Source organism: Ammospiza caudacuta, chromosome 21 (genome assembly GCF_027887145.1).
Source record: "Ammospiza caudacuta isolate bAmmCau1 chromosome 21, bAmmCau1.pri, whole genome shotgun sequence".
Lineage (NCBI taxonomy): Eukaryota > Metazoa > Chordata > Aves > Passeriformes > Passerellidae > Ammospiza > Ammospiza caudacuta.
Window position 1 is genome coordinate 10,661,687 of NC_080613.1, and position 19,320 is coordinate 10,681,006.

General features: G+C 51.5%; 1 protein-coding gene across 1 annotated transcript in view; it reads left to right on the forward strand.

Moving 5' to 3' along the window:
• Nucleotides 1-19,320, forward strand: part of ZNF618 (zinc finger protein 618) — a 150,124-nt gene that overhangs the window by 121,799 nt on the left and 9,005 nt on the right. The window contains exons 11-15 of the mRNA XM_058818372.1: nucleotides 1,423-1,506; nucleotides 2,594-2,650; nucleotides 8,804-8,848; nucleotides 13,501-13,578; nucleotides 18,814-18,918. Of these exons, the coding sequence (XP_058674355.1) occupies nucleotides 1,423-1,506; nucleotides 2,594-2,650; nucleotides 8,804-8,848; nucleotides 13,501-13,578; nucleotides 18,814-18,918 (369 nt within the window). The remainder of the gene's footprint in view (nucleotides 1-1,422; nucleotides 1,507-2,593; nucleotides 2,651-8,803; nucleotides 8,849-13,500; nucleotides 13,579-18,813; nucleotides 18,919-19,320) is intronic.

The following is a 19,320-nucleotide window of genomic DNA, read 5'->3' on the forward strand; positions in this document are numbered from 1 at the left end:
CAGCCCTGTTTGATGCATTTCTGTTTCAGTTGATTTGGTTACCAAGTTTGCTTGTGTTCCTGAATTTTAGGAGTCAGGAGTGTAGTTGATTGAGAGTTTGAGAAGCCTGCTCAGGACTTGGAAGAGTCCACTGAGGACTGGCTGGGCCAAAATCCATGGGCTGGGCTCTTCCTTCAGTTCAGGTCTCTGGTAGCCCCAAGGCCCACGTGTGTGAGCCACACTGCAGCCCTGGGAGCTGCAGGGACCTGGGCCCTCTGACAAGTCCTGACAGCAGTTCTGACCACTCCAGTGGTCTGCAGGAATAAAATCATGGTGTGGCAGCACTTTTCAGGAGTCCCCATCACTCCTGAATGAAAGGCTTGTGTCCCCAGCCCTGCCCAGTCTGCCGGCTATGCCCAGCAGAGCCAGGCCTTGTCCCTGTGAAGCCCTCAGGTGACAGTGGGCTCCAGAATGAGAGTGCAGGGCGAGGGCCTGTCCAGCACAGGCCACACACATTGCTCTGGCCAGTTCATTTTTGTTTAATCTCTAGTTTATCCTTTGAGCCACCACAGTAAATCCATTTGCCTGGGTATTGCAGACCCAGTGAAGTGAGACAGGACCTCCTTGCACTGTTGAGCTGGTGCTGAGGGACAGCAGCTTGAGCAGGGTGGGAACCCCGAGCTGTGCTGTGCAGGGATGCTCCAGGGATGCTCCAGGGATAATTCAGGGATGCTCCAGGGATAATTCAGGGATGCTCCAGGGCTTGTGGCCACTGCCAGGGGCAGGAAGTACCTGGGTGCCCTGGAGGAGCCTCCCAGTGCAGTCACTGGGACCTGCCCTGTGCTGTGGCTGGAGAGGGCCCTGACAGGAGCTCAGGGGGGCTCAGGGAACAAGGGCACTGCTGGGAAGCCCAGAGCCAGAGGATCTTCCACAGCTTTTCCAGACATGGTGGGCAGGCTCTGGGACAACCCTTCAGGCCTCTGCTTCAACATTTCCAGGAGGGTGTTTAGGAAGGGAGTGCAGGTGGCTGGGAAGCACAAGAAAAGCTGGCACAGCACTTCTGTAAGTGACACTTTGGTGTGGTGTGAGGCCCTGAGCTCAGTCTCAGACTGCTCACAGGAGTTAAGGGCTGCTTGTTGCCTTAAGGAAGAGTAAGATAAGGGTTGGGTTTTTTTTCAGGACCTTTCTGGTTCAGTCAGGACTGGTGTTCATGGGCTCCCTAAGAGCCAATCCAGGCCCCTCAGCCAGAAGGCATTCAAGAAAAATCCCCACCTGCTATCCCTTCACTGAATCTGGCCCATTTGCCTCCAAAATGAGGTATTTGACCTTTCTGCTGTACTCAGGGTCTGTGATTATGTGGCACAGGAGCATGTCTTGCCTCCTGTCTGCCTGGTTCTGCATCAGTGTTGACCAGTCACCATTCCTGCTTTGTTCTCCACCCAGCAGAAAGTGCTTTCAGCAGAAGAGTGGAAGGCAAAGTGCAAAACAACTTTGAAGAAACAAACAGCAATTCCCAGAACTCCAGTGGTAAGTGTGGTCACCCTTTCCTGCTGCTTCCATGTTCCTCTCCAAGCAGGACCCAGCTGTGTCAGTGGATGTGGGTGTATTGTGGGGTACCTTGTTTAGGCTCACAGGCAGCCAGCCCTCCTGGTAGTGCCTTATCCTCCCTCCTCCCCAGGCTCCTGGCACCCCAGCCCTGGCACACAGGCCATGGGGGATTCCTGCTGCCAAGGACCAGGCACTTGAACATTGATTTTTCAGAGGGGAGCCAAGATGTGGAAAAAGGATGGATGGAGATCAGATCAAGCAGCACTTGTGCTGTGTCTGTGTATCAGTGCAGTCCTGCTGGAGCAAAGCCATTTGCAAGCAGCAGAAATTTGAGGACTGTGGGTAGAAGAGCAGTTTGCAGGTTACAGTGATGCTGAGCATGACAGTTTATTTAAATGTCACTGCAACCAATGCCCAGCTGTTTCTGCAGTCAGACACTGTGTGAATCTCACAGTGAATCAGATGTGTGTATGTGAGACCAAAATATGTGTGCTAGAAGAAATGAAATTCCCCTCCACTTGTGCAGTCCATGTGGTAGTAACTGAACATAACCAGTGGCCTAGACAATTTTGTTCAGGTCCAGCACCTACAGAGTTTTCTGTGCAAGGTTTTTATCCTGCCTGTGTATTGCCCAGCCTTCCAGTGGGCCACTACCATTCTCCCAATAGGAGCAAAAGTGACAGACCAGATGAAACATCAATTTAGCATCTTGCTGCAGAGATAAATAACATGGTAGCAGAAAAGCCTGGCCTCCCTCCATTCCCCATCCAAGAGAAGCAGAATATGTGGGGCTGGCAATGCCTCTGGCTGGAATGGGCAGGTGAGGGCTGGGATATCTCCCTGGAGCAGGTCACACAGTGTCTGTTGGGGGTTAGACCTGCCTCAGAAGCAAGTCAGGGGCTTTCTGGAACCATGTTGAAAAGCAGGGCTGTGGTGTTGGAAAACCCATGTGTGGTAGCAGAGTGGGTGATGGGAAATGGGGAAGAAGGTTGTTTGTTGCTAAAATACTGTGTGTTGTGTTTTGGGGGAAAATCCTGTACTAATCCATCATTCACCACAATTGCAGCTGGTCATTCGGGGACAGAGAAACCTAAAGAAAAGAGGTGTAAGCAGAACCCATCAGGTGAGCTTGTCTCTGTTTCAGGCCCTTAGTCCTGGTCCTGCTGGACACTCAGAGTCCTTGGGGCTGCCCAGGCCCTGGTCAGTAAGCCCAGCCTGGCTGGCAGACCTGACTCAGGGCAGTGCAGGCTCTGAGTTGCAGAGTTCCCAGCCTGGCTGCAGCTCTGGACGTGGCCCTGGCCTCTCAGCAGCTCCTGTCTTGTCTTCTGGGGGTGCTGTCAGTGTTTGAAGGGTTTCAAAGCCTTTAAGTGCACATCTGTAAATGCCAACACACCACTTGGGGCCCTGACTCCTTTGGAGCCATTGGAAAGTAGCAGCCTGAGATTGTACCTATTTTATTCCTGTCAAACCTTGTACAGCCAACAAAGGAAGGGCAGAAATACCTTCCTTTCTATCAGACAGCTCATTCCTGAAGCCAAGAAAGCTGCATTGGAAACCTGCTGGCTGTTCTTGTCAAGTTTTGCAGGAGGGGGGATGAACCTGCCCAGGAGGCTCTGACGAGAAACACAAACACAGTGGCTGTGCTGGACAGTGCAAGCCTTCAGTTCTTGCTGAACTATTAAATACTGACCCACTGTTGCTGTGACACATCTCCCAAACTCTCCCTGCCATCTCCTTGTACCAGCTCACATCACACTCATCCTCCTCAATCTGTTTCTTTCTGGACTGCAACATTTAAAGCACATGAGTGAAAGTTCACAGCAAAAACCAAAACAAAACCAGAAATTCTTACCAGCTGAGTAGAAAGTTTCATGTGATTTGCTCATCTTGTTTCCCTGTAAGGAGTGTTTCTGTCTGCACCATGTGTAGTGTCAGTTTATTTTAGTGGCTCAGTCGAGGGCCTGGCAGGCTGCAGAGGGGTTGCAAGTCACTCACCTGGACCTTTGATTGAGCAGGAAACCTGAGGAACTCTAGTGAGCTGCCCAGGACTGGTCTGAGGGCAGCTGGGCTCTGGTGGAAGTGGTTGCTTTCTGCATTAAGGAGTTGACATGCTCCTGAAAGCCAGGCTGGTGCATGGGGATGTATAAACTTTTCCCTTTTTCCTCCCTTTATCTGTCCTGCATCCTCTTTTCTTCCCCAGCCGTGTTGTCCCCCTTTGGCTCAGTTTTTGTGCTGCTTCCCATTCACTGCTCTTTTCCAGCCCTTGCACCACCAAGCCATTTTCTTCTTATTCCTTCCAGGAGTCCCAATGGCCTCACTGACAGCAGCCTGGGTGAGCATCACCAGTCACCCTGTGTGTCCCTGGTGGTCAGAGAGGCCTGGAGGGCTCTGTGTGCTCAGCTGTCCAGGCAGAGCTCCCTGCAGCTGCCTTTTGGAAGAGCTGGCATGTCCTTGCCTCCTCCTTTTCTTTCTTCCCATGGCTGTGTCTCAGTGGGGTGACAAACCCCGTGTGGCTCAGTGTCACACGTGGAATGGGAGCTCTGGGGTGATTCTGCCACCATTGGCTTGTCCTCTCTTTGCTTCAGCCAGCAGATTCCTCCCAGGCAGGGAAGCAGGTGATGGCAATGTGGTGGGCAATGACAGAAGGATGGACACTTCTGTCCTCCCACTCCCATCTGCTGTTTGCTTGTCACCAAACTGCTGCTGTAAGGAACAGTCACCAGGTTTGGGAGGTAAATGTAGGTCCCAGCTGAGCAGCCAAGAGCTGTGGGGCTTGGCCTTGTTAAATGCCTGATGGCTCTTGTTCTCTGTGGGTGTGAGTTTGTGTCACAGGCTTGGATACAGAGATACCAGAGAGATTTTTAGGCCACCCATCTGGGGACATTCTGCTTTTTCCCTGTGCCACCATCCTGGCTGCAGTGGCACAGATCCCTTGGTGTGTGGAGTGAGGGGCAGGACAAGCAGAAGAGGGAGGTCAGTAACTAAAACCACCTAAAATACTCAGGGGTGCAATGTTGTAGGGAGTCCTGGGTGGGAATAGGAATGGAAAATGTTGGATTTCAGATGTCACTTCCCTGTGCACACAACCCTAGTCCTTGTCACAGTGAGTGCAGGCACCTGGCACCCTTACAGTGTGAGCTGGCATTGGCTGCCCATAAAGCAGAGCTCTGAGCTGGTGCCAAGCTCTGCTTTGGGCCTGAGGTGAGTCCCAGCTCTGTCCCCCAGCAGGGCGGGCTGGAGGCAGGGACTGGGTGAAGGTCTCGAGCTGTCATCCACATTATGATTGGAGAGTGCTCTTTGTGCTCATGGAAAGGGGTCTCCACAGCCACTTGAACTTGCTTTTTGCTGAAACCTGAATGATCCACAGTGCTTCAAAAATAGCATCCTGCTAAAGTGTTCCAATTGCTCCCTTTGCAGCCTGGGGAGAAGCAGAGTCCCAAGTCACACAGGGAGCTTCTGTTCATCCACTGCTGAGCTGAGGGAGGCCAGAAAGCAGTGCCATGACCTGATCCTGAAGCATGGAATTGGCTCACTGGCTTCTGCTGTTATTCCTTAGGGTGCCATAAAGCTGCTTTCAAGGGAACCCTCCCTGGTGGGGGCCGTTCTGCCAACTCCTGACACATGCTGGGGTTTTAAATTCTCAAGAGGCCAAACAATATTTCAAGGCCAGCTTGTGCAATGTAAAAGGCAGTGATGATCAGCCTGGGCATGGGCAGGGAAACCCCCAGGAAGGGGCTGAGCTTCACTGTCCACAGTGAAGGTCACTGCCTTCCTTTCCATCCATGTGTGGTTGAGAGGAGCCTTGGCTGGGGCTGGGCCCTGCTCTGGTGCCCTCTGTCACCTCAGGGCTCCCCGGCAGGGACAGGAACCATCCCTAACTCAAGTGTTCACAGCTTCATGCAGCTTGAGCCCTTGTTTTGGGCATGTGGATGACTCCTTTGTGAAATAAAGGCCGAGAGGGATTAAGGGAATTGTGAGAATCCAAGAAATAAAAGAAAAGCAAAAAAGGAGAAAAAAAGCTCTTTAGTTTCAACACCTTCAAATACAGCTATCAAAGGGGAAATCTAATTGAAATTGTCAGTGTTTGTTGAAGTCTGAATTTGCTCAGTGTTGCAGGTGTGAAAGAGAACAGTTAAAATTATGTAGGGAATTGGGAAATATTTTGAACTTTCAAGGTTGATTTAAGCTGTATAAATATGTCTTAATTTCATCTACTGCTTTAGGGAACTACTACCGTAAGAACTTCCAGTGCAACAAATTTTAGCATTTAGAGTTTTTAAAATGTCAACACTTTTCATTCCTATTTGCACAGGGAAGCTTTGCTTTCCAACACTGTTTATTCCAAACTGGGGAGAGGGTCAATGGAAATGTCTTCTTTTTTTGAAGCAGTTTGTGCCAAGCTGAGATCAAGATTGAGACCAGAAAGATATGATTTTCTACATTTGATATAGAGTTAAAATTCTTGGAAGAGCCTGAAAATCTCCTGTTGTCAGGATTTAAAGGACACAGGACTAGATTTTAAACATGGATTTCAGAAATCACTTTCTTCCCTGGTGTGGCCATAAATCCCCTTCTGCTCAGCCCCTGTGGTCCAGCCATTGCACAGCCCATCCCTGGGGGTTTTTGCTGCAAAGACAGCACTTCTAGGATGGCATTTTTGGTGGGTGAGTGCAGCTTTAGTGTTTGGGGCATAATAATTCTTGATTACCGATTGCAGTGTGACATGAGCACAGCCAGCCCTCGTGCCTCTGCCTCCTGAGGTGCACCCAGCTGCCTCTAGGCTCTGTCAGCACAAATACAACTTCCATTAACATTCATCTGGCAATTCTCTTCCTCATCTGTGGTTGGTTTGTGACTGCTGCATGTCTCCATGGAGCTGGGAGAGCCAAATCTGAGGAGTGAGGAAAGGGGAAGGGAGAGTTGTTCTGTGAGCTTCACTCTGTGCACAGCACAGGCAGTGCTGGTGATGGGGGACACAATTGCACAAATAGCCAGAGCTGCATTCTCACAGCAGCCTGAGGTGCTGTGCCCAGAAGGAGGGGCAGGAGCTGAGTGCAGTTCCCAGCAGGAGAATGAGAGTCACACAGGGAGGGTTCAGTTGAGAAAGTGTCACTTTGCTTGGTTGCGTAAATAAGTCACTGTGCCCACTGGGCATTTGTGTGGAATTGAGGTTTCTAGGAATGAACTGTTTATTTCTGGTGCCACATTCATTTAAGCTGTTCCAGACTTCTCATGTTCAACAGGCAGCTTGCAGACAGGAAGAAATATATCTGGGTTAAAAGAACCACTCAGCAGCCAGTCTCTGTGGGTGACATCCTGCCAGTTGCTCCAGAGCCCTGGGACGTGGGGAGGGGCTGAGGCAATGCCTGTGAAAGCATTGAGGCAAGGAGCACTCAGCAGAACTGGGACCCAGCCAGGGCCAGGGCTGAGGATTGCAGTCTGCAAGCACAGGTACTGGGCTGGTGCTGGACAGGGCAGGGCCAGGACAGTCCCTGGGAGAGCAAAGTGTGGGCAGGAAATCCTGAACCCTCATTTTGCCTGGAGAATCTGTGGAGGGAAAGGTTACAAAGCCCCAGTGCAGGTGATTTATCATTAATCAATCACACTGTGGCATTTCTATGGCTGTTACCTGGATAGGTAGCTTTAGTGGAAGTGATTGTGCTGTAACAGGGGCCTGGCAATGCATGGATAAAAAAAACGTCCAATTATAAATACGAAGACCAGAAAAATCCTAAGAGTCTTCCTTCACATACACCAGTGTTGTATTGAGTACCTGAGGTGCTGTTCCATACTGACAGTGCTCTCCATGTGAGTAGGAAGCCAAGCAGAACGAGGACACTGTGTCAGCACTTGTGCCTGGAGAGCAGCCAGAGGTGATGCTGAGAATTCCTTGAGCTGCTTTGAGTGCTCTGTGCCACTGCTGGGCTCTCTTCCAGATTCTCCTCTGGGGCACAGGGAAGTTGGGGTTTGTCCCTCAAAGGCTGAGGGGCTGCTGCAGGAGCCCTGCAGTGCCTGGGGCCCTGGGCAGTGCCATGGGCACAGTGTGTGCCCTGAGGGAGCAGGGCACCTCCAGGGCAGGGAGCCAGCACAGAGAGGAGGGTGCCCGGGGTAGCCTGCCCTGCTCAGCTGCTCAGCAGGACCAGGTCTGGGACCTGTTTCAATGAAGATCTTGCCCCAGGTCCTGAGCTCAGCAGCTGCAGGAGCAGCTGGAGCCCTGCAGGCTGATCACAGAGTGTGCAGTGATCATTCCCTGTGAGCTGGTGTCTCCCATGCATCCCAGCCTTGTCTTTGCCCAGCATCATCCATGCCTTCATCTCCATTCCTTAGGGGCTGGCCCTGCTACCTGGAGCCCTTTCCAGCAGCTCAGGTGCTCATCACAGGGATGTTTAGCAAGAAGGCTCACTGTGCTTGACCCATGCAGTTCCTGAGGGTGGTGTTCCTTCCAAGGAAACCAGGCCAGGTGTGTCAGAGAGCCCTGAGAGCCTCAGTCGGGAATGTGCCAGCCCACAGCCTTGGACTGGAACCCTTCTGGAAATGCTCTGGGTCTGTGACTGAATATTTAACATTAATAATTAATGATTTCTGCCCCTCTGCAGGGGTCTGACCCTGAAGGACCTCACTTGGGGACTGTAGAAAACCACACATGGTCTGAGGTGCTGGGATCACAGCTTCTGCTCCAGGGCACTGGGGCTGGATGCAGACAAACCCTGCTTGCTCAGGGGCAGCCAGCACACAGCTTTCAGTCACACTTCACAGAAAGGCAGCCTGCAAGGTGTGCTGCATAGGAAATGTGCATTCTCAGCCTGAAGTAACTGCACTGCTTAGGAACTCTCCTTTGGCATCCAGTGAGAGTGAAACACCTTGGTTTTCCTTGCCAGCTTTAGTTTAAAGAAGCTGCGTGTTGAAACTGGGAATTTGCATCTGGAGCATCAAAGAAAGCCTTTGTAAAGGGTTTCTTGCCCCATGGCTTTTCCTTGCTGGCCTCTCTCCTTGTTTCCATTGCTGTAGCATTGGGTGTCTGTTAAAATCTCTGGACATTTTAAATTGGACAGGAAAGATGCAGAACCCTGGCCATGAGAAATTGGGCAAAGGAGAGAAAACGGACATGTTGGACTTGTTGGATTTTGTGTTGAATGGAGCTCCCATCCTGCCCTGCCCTGGATAACTCTGGAAGTGTGCAGTAGGGATAAGGAGCAGGGAGCAGATGGGCAGAGCTGTGTAGAATGCAGCAAGGTCTCTGCCAGTCTCAATATTTAAATCTCTTTCTTTTTTGCAGAAACCGCAAGTCCCCTGATTTCAAATCCTTTCCCGCTTTTACAAAGTAAGTGTGATGGATGTCTGTGGTGCAAAAGGCAGGGACTGCCCTCCTGCAGCCCTGCTGCCCTGCCCTCTGAGCAATTTTCATCAATAAATGCTTTTTTATTATGAGTCCAGGTGTCAGAGAATAAAATGCCTCACTTCTGTGGCTCTGGTGTCAGATTTAAATGCAACAGAAATCCTCCAGGGTGTTTCTGTGCAGTCTGGGGCTGCCAAATCACTTCATATTCAGTCTTCAGGGAGTTTTTTGTGAGCGTGTTTTGAGACCAAGATTTGAAAATGACCCCATATTTGAGTTACATTTGCACACAGAAAAACTTGTGATGAGGGCTCAGCTCAGTAAAGTTCCTGTGGCCTGGCATTGGACACTGGGAGTGAGCAGGGCTGGGATGGTGGACAGGGGGTCTCTGCTGCAGATTCTGCACTGTGGCCTTGATGTTTCAGCAGGTGGAGCTTCTTCCCTTGCCTTGCAGTGTGTTTGATTGCTGGGTCTGGCTTTGGGGTGATTTGTGCCAGCCTGGTGGTGTGAGCCAGCCCTGAGTGCCACACTCTGAGCGTGCCCATGGTGAGGAGGAGGATGCTGTTCTTCCTCCTCTTACAAACCTGAGAGAGAAGCAAGGGCTTTATTGAGAACATGAGTTCATGCAGGAAGAGAAATCCAATTAATGCCCAGATATTTGACAAGGGTGGTGAATTTGGGACTCCTCTTTTGCAAGCATACTCCAGAGCACCTTGTTACCACTTGCTGTTTGAGCTGGCTGGAAATGACAGAAGGTCTGTTTTCAAGAAGCTTCCACTGATTTTGGGGTGTGCTGGTGTTTTTGTAGGAGCCTGCTGCTGGTTCTCCTGCTTTGTCTTGTGGGTTTGTGTCAAAGGGAAGGTGCAATTCACTGCTAGTGAAGCTAAAGCCAATGGAAACATTGGGTGGAAATGCTGAGAAGTTTTCCTCACAGTTGTTCTGCATTTGTTTTTCACCAAGATGTGGACAGAGGTGTTGAAATGTGGGTTTTCACTGCTGAGGAAAGAGCAGCCATGGTGACACCCTGCTGGGTATCTGTCACTGCACAAGCACCTCAGGGCACTTGCTGAAACTTTCTGTTAAAGCTCTCAACTCCTGTTCCCTCCTGGCTTCAGACCAGGCTCTGCTGTTTTCCCTGGCTTAGATGTGGCAATGAGAGTTAACATGGCAATTAGAGTGATTTATTTAACCCAAGCACTGGCACTGCTTTTGCTCTGCCTCTCCTCACACAGCTGGGGCCTTGCTCACTGGGTAAAGCACTGCTAAAAGGGTCTAATTATAGCCTTGGGGAAAGATGTTTTAAATTGTGCAACCAGATGTGAGTGTCAGTTCTGTGTGGCTCAGGACACTGAAGAGGTTTAACAGCTGCTAGTTGAAACTGCTCTCAGAAAACACCTCCACAAGCACAGGGGGCTTCCCTTGTCCCACCAGCAGCTGGGAGCAGAAGGAGAGAGAGCAAAAGGGGAGAGCTGGGGCCCTTTGCTGAGCTCAGCCCACCTGAAGGAGAGCAGATCCTAAGGCTGAGTAAGGAAGAGCTGAAATTCCCAGGGGAAGGACAAGCAGAGGGCCAGCAGTGGTGGGAGAGAAGGAGAATGGGGCACAGCTGTGGCTCAGATGGGTGTGCAAAGCAGTTTTGACAACTTTTCCAGTTCATGGTCAAGAGAAATCAAAGGGAGGAGAATCGACTGGATTATCAGCCCAGGTGAACAGACTTTTCCCTGGTTTGGGATACAGATTGCCTCTTTCTTTCTTCTCTCCACCTTCCAGATCCCTCTTGCTCTTGTAGCCCTGGCACATCCCACCCTCCCTGCAGCCAGCCTGACTGTTCCCAGCTCTGCATCTGGAGCATGAGGGGCTCAGAGAGCTCTGGGAAGTGAAGTGAGTTCATTCATTCCCATGAGGATTCTGCACATCCTCCTAAGCATCCCTTCCCCTGCTCCCAGGAAATATTGTGGAATTGTTGGGTGAATTTAAATTTTATACTTATTTTTAATGTGGCTCAGTTTTATTTGTGGTAAACTTACACTTCTGTATGTCTTTGTGTCAGAATTATTTAGAAAACGCTTTGGCATTTTCAGAATATGACATTAGTTTTTGATATAGGTGGTGATTTTGTTTCCAAATTTGGACATTTCTGGAGTAGAACAGAAGGGGTATCTTTTGGAATTGAGATGAAAATCAACACAATTTTTCTGAGAAGAATCACAAATGAGAGATTTTACCAGTTCACTGGGTGCACTGAGTAGCAGAGATTTGTGGTGCCAAAGGGAGGAGTTTGAGATGAAGAGCTGTGGAGACCTTGGTGGTCACAGCCTGCTGGATTGTGGTGGTTGGACAGGAAATATGTTTTCTGAGATGCTGTAGTTAGGCTAATGAGTGCTCAGATTTTAATACTGGCACTTGGTTTTGCAGATGGGAGAACCCAGAAGAGACTGGACAGGGGTGAGGGGGAGCCAGGCAAGGAGAGAGCTAGAAAAATATCTCAGGTTTGTGCTGATAAAATAGCTGAGAATACAGCAGGAGGGAGGTGAAGCAGCTCAGGGAGACAAAGTGAGCTGAGAAGGAAATGTGAGTGCAACAGGAGAGCAAAATGAGTGTGGGAGAAGTGCAGCTTGGAGAGTGCTGGCTGAGGGGGGTTTGCCTGCTGCTGGGGCTGTGACTGAGCTGTGACTGAGCTGTGCTGTGCTGGAACCTGCTCCCGGGGCAGCTGGGGCTGTGTGGGCACAGAAGGGCCCTGGCCCTGCCCTGCTGAGTGGGGCACTGCAGGCAGGGGGGCAGCAGGGAGAGCAGTGAGTGCTGAGGTGTCCATGGCACAGGAGAGCTGCCAGTGCCCAGGGGACCGTGGGGTGACACCTGGGCTGGCAGCACTGACGGGTACAGCAGGGCCTGCTCTGCCCTCTGCTGAGGGGCACACAGCCAGGGGCTGTCAGCAGCAGGCAGCAGGCTCTCACAAGTGTGGCTGCTTTCATTCATTAGAACATTCATAGGTTAATTTTGACCCTTGCAGGGGCAGTCAGGCCCCCTGGGTTTGAGGCATTCCCATCTGAGCAGTGTGGGCTCCATGAGCAGCACAGGTGTGTCTGTAACACAGCTCTTTGGCATTGAAATACAAGCCCAAGAGGGATGGTTTGCACCCACAGGGAGCCTTCTCCTCTCTGACAATTAAAAACAAGTGGAAACAATTAGATTGCATTGTACCTCTTGCGGCATTGTACCACAACCACCTCACTGCTGATGATTTCAGCAGACACAGCCAGTCCCTGCTAATTCCCAAGGACTGAAATCCCCATGTGCCACTCAGTTGTTCAAATCTTCTCTTTTTTCCACAAGCAGTTACTTAAGTACCAAATTTCCAAACTTCCATGCTGCAGCAAGCCCAGGAGCAGCATCACAAGCAGACACAGTGAGTTCAGGCATTGAGCACAACTCCAGGCAGAGCTGGCTCCATCATTCCAGAGGCTCTAGGTTCTCACAGCATAAAAGTACAGGCTTGTTCATGTTCTCTTTTATGTTTTTCCTCATGGATTCCTCTGACCTTGAGGTGGATTCTGGGGTTTTCTCTCTGAGATAGACTTCTCACAAGGTATAGGCAGCCTTGTGCTTCCCTGGGCTTTGGTTCTTCTGTCCTGGGTGCTGGTACTTCTGCTTATTCATTGATACAGAATCTGTTTTTCTCTTCAAACTCAGCTCTAGACTTCTGAAATATTGTAGCAATAGACTCTGCTCAGTGTGTGTGCCAGGCATTTGTATCCACAGTTGTTCATATGCCACATGTTTGTGCATTCTGCTGCTCTGGGACAAAATGCCCCAGTGAGAGATGGCAGTGCTGCTGTGTTCCCAAATTGCAGCACTGTAGTTTGGGATCACATCTGCCATCCAATGCACTCTACTGATGCTGTTTAGACAGGCAACTGCAAACATTTGCTTTTAGGTTAATTCAGTGGAAGAAATGCACTTTCAACATAGAACAGGGCTAAATGTATCTTCCAGCTGACCAGGGAGCTCTGCACCCAGCTCTTTCCTCACTCCAGCTCATCCATATTGCTCTGGCACATGGCTCTCCTGCTCTGCTCTCAGCCTCTGGGCACAGGCCTGGTTCCTGTGCTCCTGCCCTCCACCTCTGCTTCCCTGGCATCCTGCTGCCACCCAGTCCCTGGTGTCACTGCACTTGGTGACAGCCACAGAGCCCCAGCTGAGTTCCCCCATGGCTCTGCTCCACCCCCAGCCTCTGACTACAGCATTTGTCACAACCCAGTGCTCCTTGTCTCACTCAGGAGAGGCAGCAGACACTGGAGAGGACAGAACTGGATGGAAGATGAGCCCAGCAGGCTTTACTCCCAGCACAAACCTGCAGGGACATGCTCAAGGCAGGCTGCAGCAGCCTGGGCCAGCACACCCTGGCCAGTGGGCAGCCTCCAGGAGAAACCTGTGCAGGACCCTGAGATGGCCACCATGGCACCAGGGGCTTCCTGTAGTGCCCTGCCCAGCCCTGGCAGTGAAGTGCAGCAGGAGGAGCTGCCCAGCCCAGCCCAGCCCAGCCCCGCTCGCTGTGCCCACAGCTTACACACTGAGGTATGCACCTGTGCTGCTTCCTGCAGACTCTGTGTAATTCTTCTGAACTGATTTCTCCCAAACAGAGCCTTACACCTGTGGAGCTTGTGGAATCCAGTTCCAGTTTTATAACAATCTCCTGGAGCACATGCAGTCCCACGCAGGTAAGCTGGGCACTTGGACTCGCTGCAAGCAGAGAATAAATTCTGTGCTGCTGCCTGGTGCTGACCCCAATGTGTGTCTGTAGGGCTCTCGGTGCTCCCCATTCCCACAGCCCCATCATTTCACTGCAACAAACACAGTCATCCCTCAAAGGCTGGAGCAGAGGCTCAGGGTCTGTTGTACAGTTTGCTCCTTTCCATAGGGACAGAGGGAGTGTGCCACACTAGCTCAGAGTCCATCACTGCTCATTGCCTTTATCCAGAGCCAGCAGAGAATCCTCACTGTGTAACCTCCTCCAGCAGGTTAAATCCCCCCTCCTGCTCTCATGGAGCAGGGCAGCAGAGCCTTTGCCCACACAAGCCTGTCCTGTGCCTGTGTCTCCTGGAGTTCTGCAAAGGACTGAAATGTGTTCTCAGAAGAAGAATTTGCCATTTCAGCAGCTGTGTTCAGTTCCCTCTCAGCTACCTACAAATGAGAATTCTTAAGAGTCATTCCAGTGCTTTTTTCTAAGTCACTGCTTTTGTTTCCTGTCTTGATACATAAGAGATGATTTTAAAATTTCAAAGCCAAACCTGTTTCAAAGACAGCACTCAGCATATTCAAAAATGTAGAAACCGAATTCATTTTATATTGGCAGATTTTTTTTTATTTTTTTTTCCCTCTTGAATTCAATTGAACTAACATGGTTATAAGAACAATTAAATCCTTTTACAGACCTGTGTTCTCCAACAGACAGCTGCTCTGTGGAGATGCAGATGCAGGCCCTGAGGAAAGTGGAATGGGAGGACAAGAGGGTTGAGGAAAAGCATATTTTCCTTTCTGTAATAATGTTAATCAAAGTTCTTATCTTGCTCTTTATTTTAGTTTTAGTCCTAATTTTCATAGTTTCACTTGAGTTCTTCATCCATGAGGGTCCTCTCTTCCATCTTAGTTCCTGCTGGCAAATCTTAGTGCAGGCTTTGTGTGTTGTTCAGCAGCTACTTTATTTGTCATCTGTGTGATTTACAGGAGGTTTTGAGAGCTGTTTGTGAGCAGAAGGTGTGAGTTTGTGTTTCTGGTAGGGCACTGGGGTTCTGTGCAGTACTGGGACTCTGTGTTCCCCAAGGAGCAGTGGGCTCTGCTCAGGGCAGGGCTGCCCTCACTCCTGGCTGTGGCTCTGTCCTTGCTGTCCATGGCAGTTCTGCTGCCTCCACACTGTTCTGACCATCCTGTTCTGGCTCTGGCACTGAAATGGAGCATGTGGAGTCACAGCTCTGGGTGACACCGAGCACAGCAGGGGACAGGGGCAGCTCACTGAGGGCTCAGCTGTTGCACATTTTAAGCTGGTGCTACCTGCAGCTTCCTCACTTGTTTCTTCTTTACAAGTGACCCATGGGGGTGGTGCTGAGGGCTCCCTGTGAGGGTGGGCAGGCCCTGGCACAGGGTGCCCAGAGCAGCTGTGGCTGCCCCTGGATCCCTGGCAGTGCCCAAGGCCAGGCTGGGCAGGGCTGGGAGCACCTGGGACAGTGGGAGGTGTCCCTGCCATGGCAGGGGTGGCACTGGGTGGGCTTTGAGGTCCCTTCCCACCCAAACCAGTCTGGGATCCTGTGGTTGTTCACCTGGGTTACTTTGGCCACACAACAGGGTGGAGGGAGCAGTATCTGTGATAGGCTCCTGTCACATCACAGCTCTGAATGGGTAAATCCCCTCTGCCCAGCTCAGGATTCTCTTGGTAAGCTCTGTTTCTCCTTGCTCCCTGCTCTGTTTGCAAGTCCCCTCCTGTGCCTGGCTTCTCCTGCTGAAGTCTCACTGGTGCAGTGACAGGGAGGTGTCCCAGGTGTCCCAGGTGTCCCAGGTGTCCGTGTCTCCTTCAGCTGCTTCCTGCAGGGCCCCCGAGGCTGTGCCCGTGTCAGGCACTCTGTGCCTCACAGTGCCTCTCACTGTCCCCTGTCCCCTCTGTGCCTCACAGTGCCTCTCACTGTCCCCTCCCTGGCCTCGGGGGTGGTGCCTGGCAGCCCTGTGCTCACAGCTCTCCCCGTGTGCAGCTCTGGTTGAGGGCAGAGCCAAGCAGAGACAGGAGCCCTGTGGGCAGCGCCGGTGAGTGCCCAGCCCTGGGTGAGCTGTGTCTGCAGACAGCACTGAGGGCACACGGGGCCTGCAGGTGCCCTGGCAGCACTTTGTGCCCTCAGGCTGACAGGAGGCTGTAGTGAGGTGGGGGTCGGTCTCTTTTCCCCGGGAACAACTGACAAGGGCAAGAGGAAATGGCCTCGGGTTGTTCCAGGGGAGGTTTAGATTGGAAGGGTTCTCAAGCACCCTGAGGCCAGGGCAGGGGTGGGGTCACCATTCCTGGAGTGCTCAGAGAACACCTGGATGTGGCATCAGTGGTGAATGTGCTGCTGGGCTGGGCTGATGGTTGGACTAGATGATCTTAGAGGTCTTTTCCAGCCTAAACAAGTCTGGGATTCTGGGGTTTCCATATCCAAGAGGCAGCATTGCCCCAACATCTCTGAAGTGTGGGAGTGCAGGGACCTTGCAGTGGTCAGCAGAGCTGGTGGCACAAGGCAGGATGCAGGGACTGGGGACTCAGGCATGGCAGTGGTTTGTCCCTGCTCAGGGAATGTTTCATTTCAGGATGCAGAAAGCCAAGAGGCCACTATGGGTCAAATGCTCCCTCAGTTCACGTGTTCAGCAGCCCAGTTTGCTTTGTCCTGTCTAATGCAAAGGGCTGATCTCTTCCAGTGGCTGTGCTGCCTCCCCTGGACCCTTCTCACGAGCGACAGAAGCCAGGGAACGTGCTGCTGGCCTCCAGAAGCAAAATCAGGCACAGTCTGGCTCTTGAGTCATTCAGAGGGCTGAGCCTGGAGGCTGGAAGGTAATAAGGAGAGATTATAGCTTCATAAAGCAGCTACACAGTGAGGAGAAGCAATTAGAATGTAAATTGGGTGCTGAAAGGCAGAAATAGAACAGCAGAACACCAGGCAGAGGAATTTGTTCTGTAATTACACTGAACAATATACAGCTTTGACTCCCTTTAGAGTTCTTTGTTCAGGTCGAGTGCTGCCATATAATGCCCTTCCTACAATCTAGGCCTAAAAAAACAAAAGGAGGACTAGGCTGAACCTGGATTAAAGGATTGGAGGCATGAAGAAAAATTAAGAACCATGATCTGTGTAGTTCACAGACTGCCTGATAAGGAAGATGAGGGTGAAATGTACAAATCTCATTAATGCCACTCTGAATGCCAGCAGATATTTGTATATAATAAATCCCCTATTATTAGGAAATAGATAAAAGAGTTATGGTGAGGAAATACAGAGGGTTTCTCCCCTACCCATCCCTCACCAAGACAAGGAGGGCCTGAACCATAAGCAAAGTTAGCAGGCAAAGTTATCCAGCATTTTCCTTTGCCCACGCACAGATGTTTGGAGTTGAGGACAATGGTGACATTGGCTCAAGAGCAATTAGTGTGGCAGATGCTGGGGGAAAGGTGATGTGTCCCATGTGGTCACTGGTGCCCTCTGAGTGCTCTTCACATCTCTGCACACCTGCAAAGTTCAGCCTGTGGCTGCAGCTGGGCCTGGCAGCACTCCCTGGGTGCCCAGCCTGGCCAGGGAGCTCCCCGGGCACACACAGGCCCAGGCAGGGCCAGAGGCTGTCCTGGGCCATGGCCTGTCACTGGGGGACTGCCCAGCCTGTGCCAGTGCAGTGCCCACTGAGCAGCCTGTGCCAGGTGCTGGACTCTGCAGTGCCTGCACTGAAGGGCAGAGCTGCTCACCTGGAGAGGAGCCCAGCCCTGGAGCTCCATCACAGCCCTGCTGCTGTCCCTGCTCCCCCAGGCTGCTGGCACACATGGAGGAGAGCAAGGGCAGCTCTGCCCTGTCCTGTGTGTCCTGCTGCCCCCAGAGCAGCCTGGCAGAGCTGTGGGTGCCTCAAGGCACTGCTCCAGCTCGTGTTTCTCTGCCCAGGGCACAGGGCAGGGTCACTGTACTCTGTGCTGCTGTCACCAGGCTGCAGGGGCTGCCACCTGAGCTGGCAGTCTGCAGTCCCTGTAAAATCACTGGAGACTCAGTGACTCCAGGTGAGTTCAGGTGGTTCTCACCATGGTGGTTCTCACTCTAGGAGAGGATCCAGTTCAGCCTGGGTGAATGAGTGGCACCCTGAGTGTAAAAGGAGCCCTAATGGGCCACCTCAAGGAGAGGTGTGTCTGACAGGTGTCCAGAATTAGTGTGATGAGTCCAGCTGTGATGAGCAAATGGCCTGTTCTCTTTTCCTTGGTTTTATTTCCATCCTTCTGCTCAGCCTGGTCATCAGTCTCTCCATCTTTCTGCTTCCTCTTCCAGCCCATTTCACTGTGCACTGTTCCTTCACAGCCTGTTTCACAGCACCATTTTATACTGAAGCACACTAAGAACTAGAGAATTTCCTCTGGAGGGTGGGGAGAAATTCTTGGGGCACAGGAGAGGAAAACACGGATACAATACAGACTTTACTGATCTTGCTTGCATTTTCTTGTAAAATCCCATCAGACTGGCAGCCAGAATGTTTAGCCCAGAAATAGGAGCACAGAAATAGGAGCACAGAAATAGGAGCACAAACACAAAGATTTTGGGGTCACTTGATGTCTGCAGCCTCAGGGTGGGATGGCCTTTGGCCCACACTCCAGAGACTTTGGCTTTGTGTTTGCAGCAGGGAGAGCCCCAGAGGAGATGGGCCCTTGCTCTTCACGGGGAAGAAACCAGACCTGAGGTTTGCAGTGAGACCCTTGGATCCAGAGGAGCTGAGCACAGCTTGCAAACCCAAGTGCTTCCCAGAGAGAACAGGGCAGCCACCTGCAGTGCAGGAAGAGGCAGGGAGGGGACAGAAGGGTCAGTGTCTGTTCCACCTCATTTCAGAAGCAAATGAATGGCCCAAGTCAGGCTGAGCTTCCATTGCTCCTGGTGTGCAGCTTCAGCTCCTGAGGAGACATTCCCCAGGGTGTGCTGATGGCATCAACATCCCTGGTGCACAGAAGAGATGTGGCACATTTCAGCCACGTTTTGGGGAGTGGTAGGTTATGAGTCCAAAGACAGTTTCAGGGTGCCTGAGGGGGCTGTGTGAGCTCACTGAAAGCTGCCTAAAAGCCAAGAGAGTGTGGTGGGTTGTTGTCCCCTTAGTTAGAGGAGCCCTACATAAATGCTGACCAGTTGAGTCGTTTCCTCTTCTTTGTGCTTTAAGCATTATTTTGTGCTTTTAACCCCTCCCTGTCTCTTGCCTCACAGCTGACAATGAGAACAACATTGCCTCCAGCCAGCAGCCCAGGTCACCTCTCCCCGTGGTTGAAGAGAAGTGGAAGCCACAGCTCCAAAGAAATAATGCCAACAACAGTACGTAGGCAGCTTCTCACTTTGTCCCTGTCCAACAGGAGCCTCAGGGGAGCAGCAGTGATGGACACTGCACAAGGCCCTTGTCCTCACCAAACTGTATTTGATTTCACCTTAAATCATGTCCTACTTGGCAGAGCAGAGTACCCCTTCCCACTACAGGAGTGCAACAAAGAACCCTGGGGTGGTTGGAAAGGTTTGTGAGGAAGATGCATTTGGTAGCTCCTGCAAGAAGGTAACTTCTGATCCAAAGTCAGACTTTCTGGCCTGGAGTTAAAAAATTAATCCAGTCATCATGGTGTGACATAGGCACAGGTGCCCAGAGCAGCTGTGGCTGCCCCTGCATCCCTGGCAGTGCCCAAGGCCAGGCTGGGCAGGGCTGGGAGCAGCCTGGGACAGTGGGAG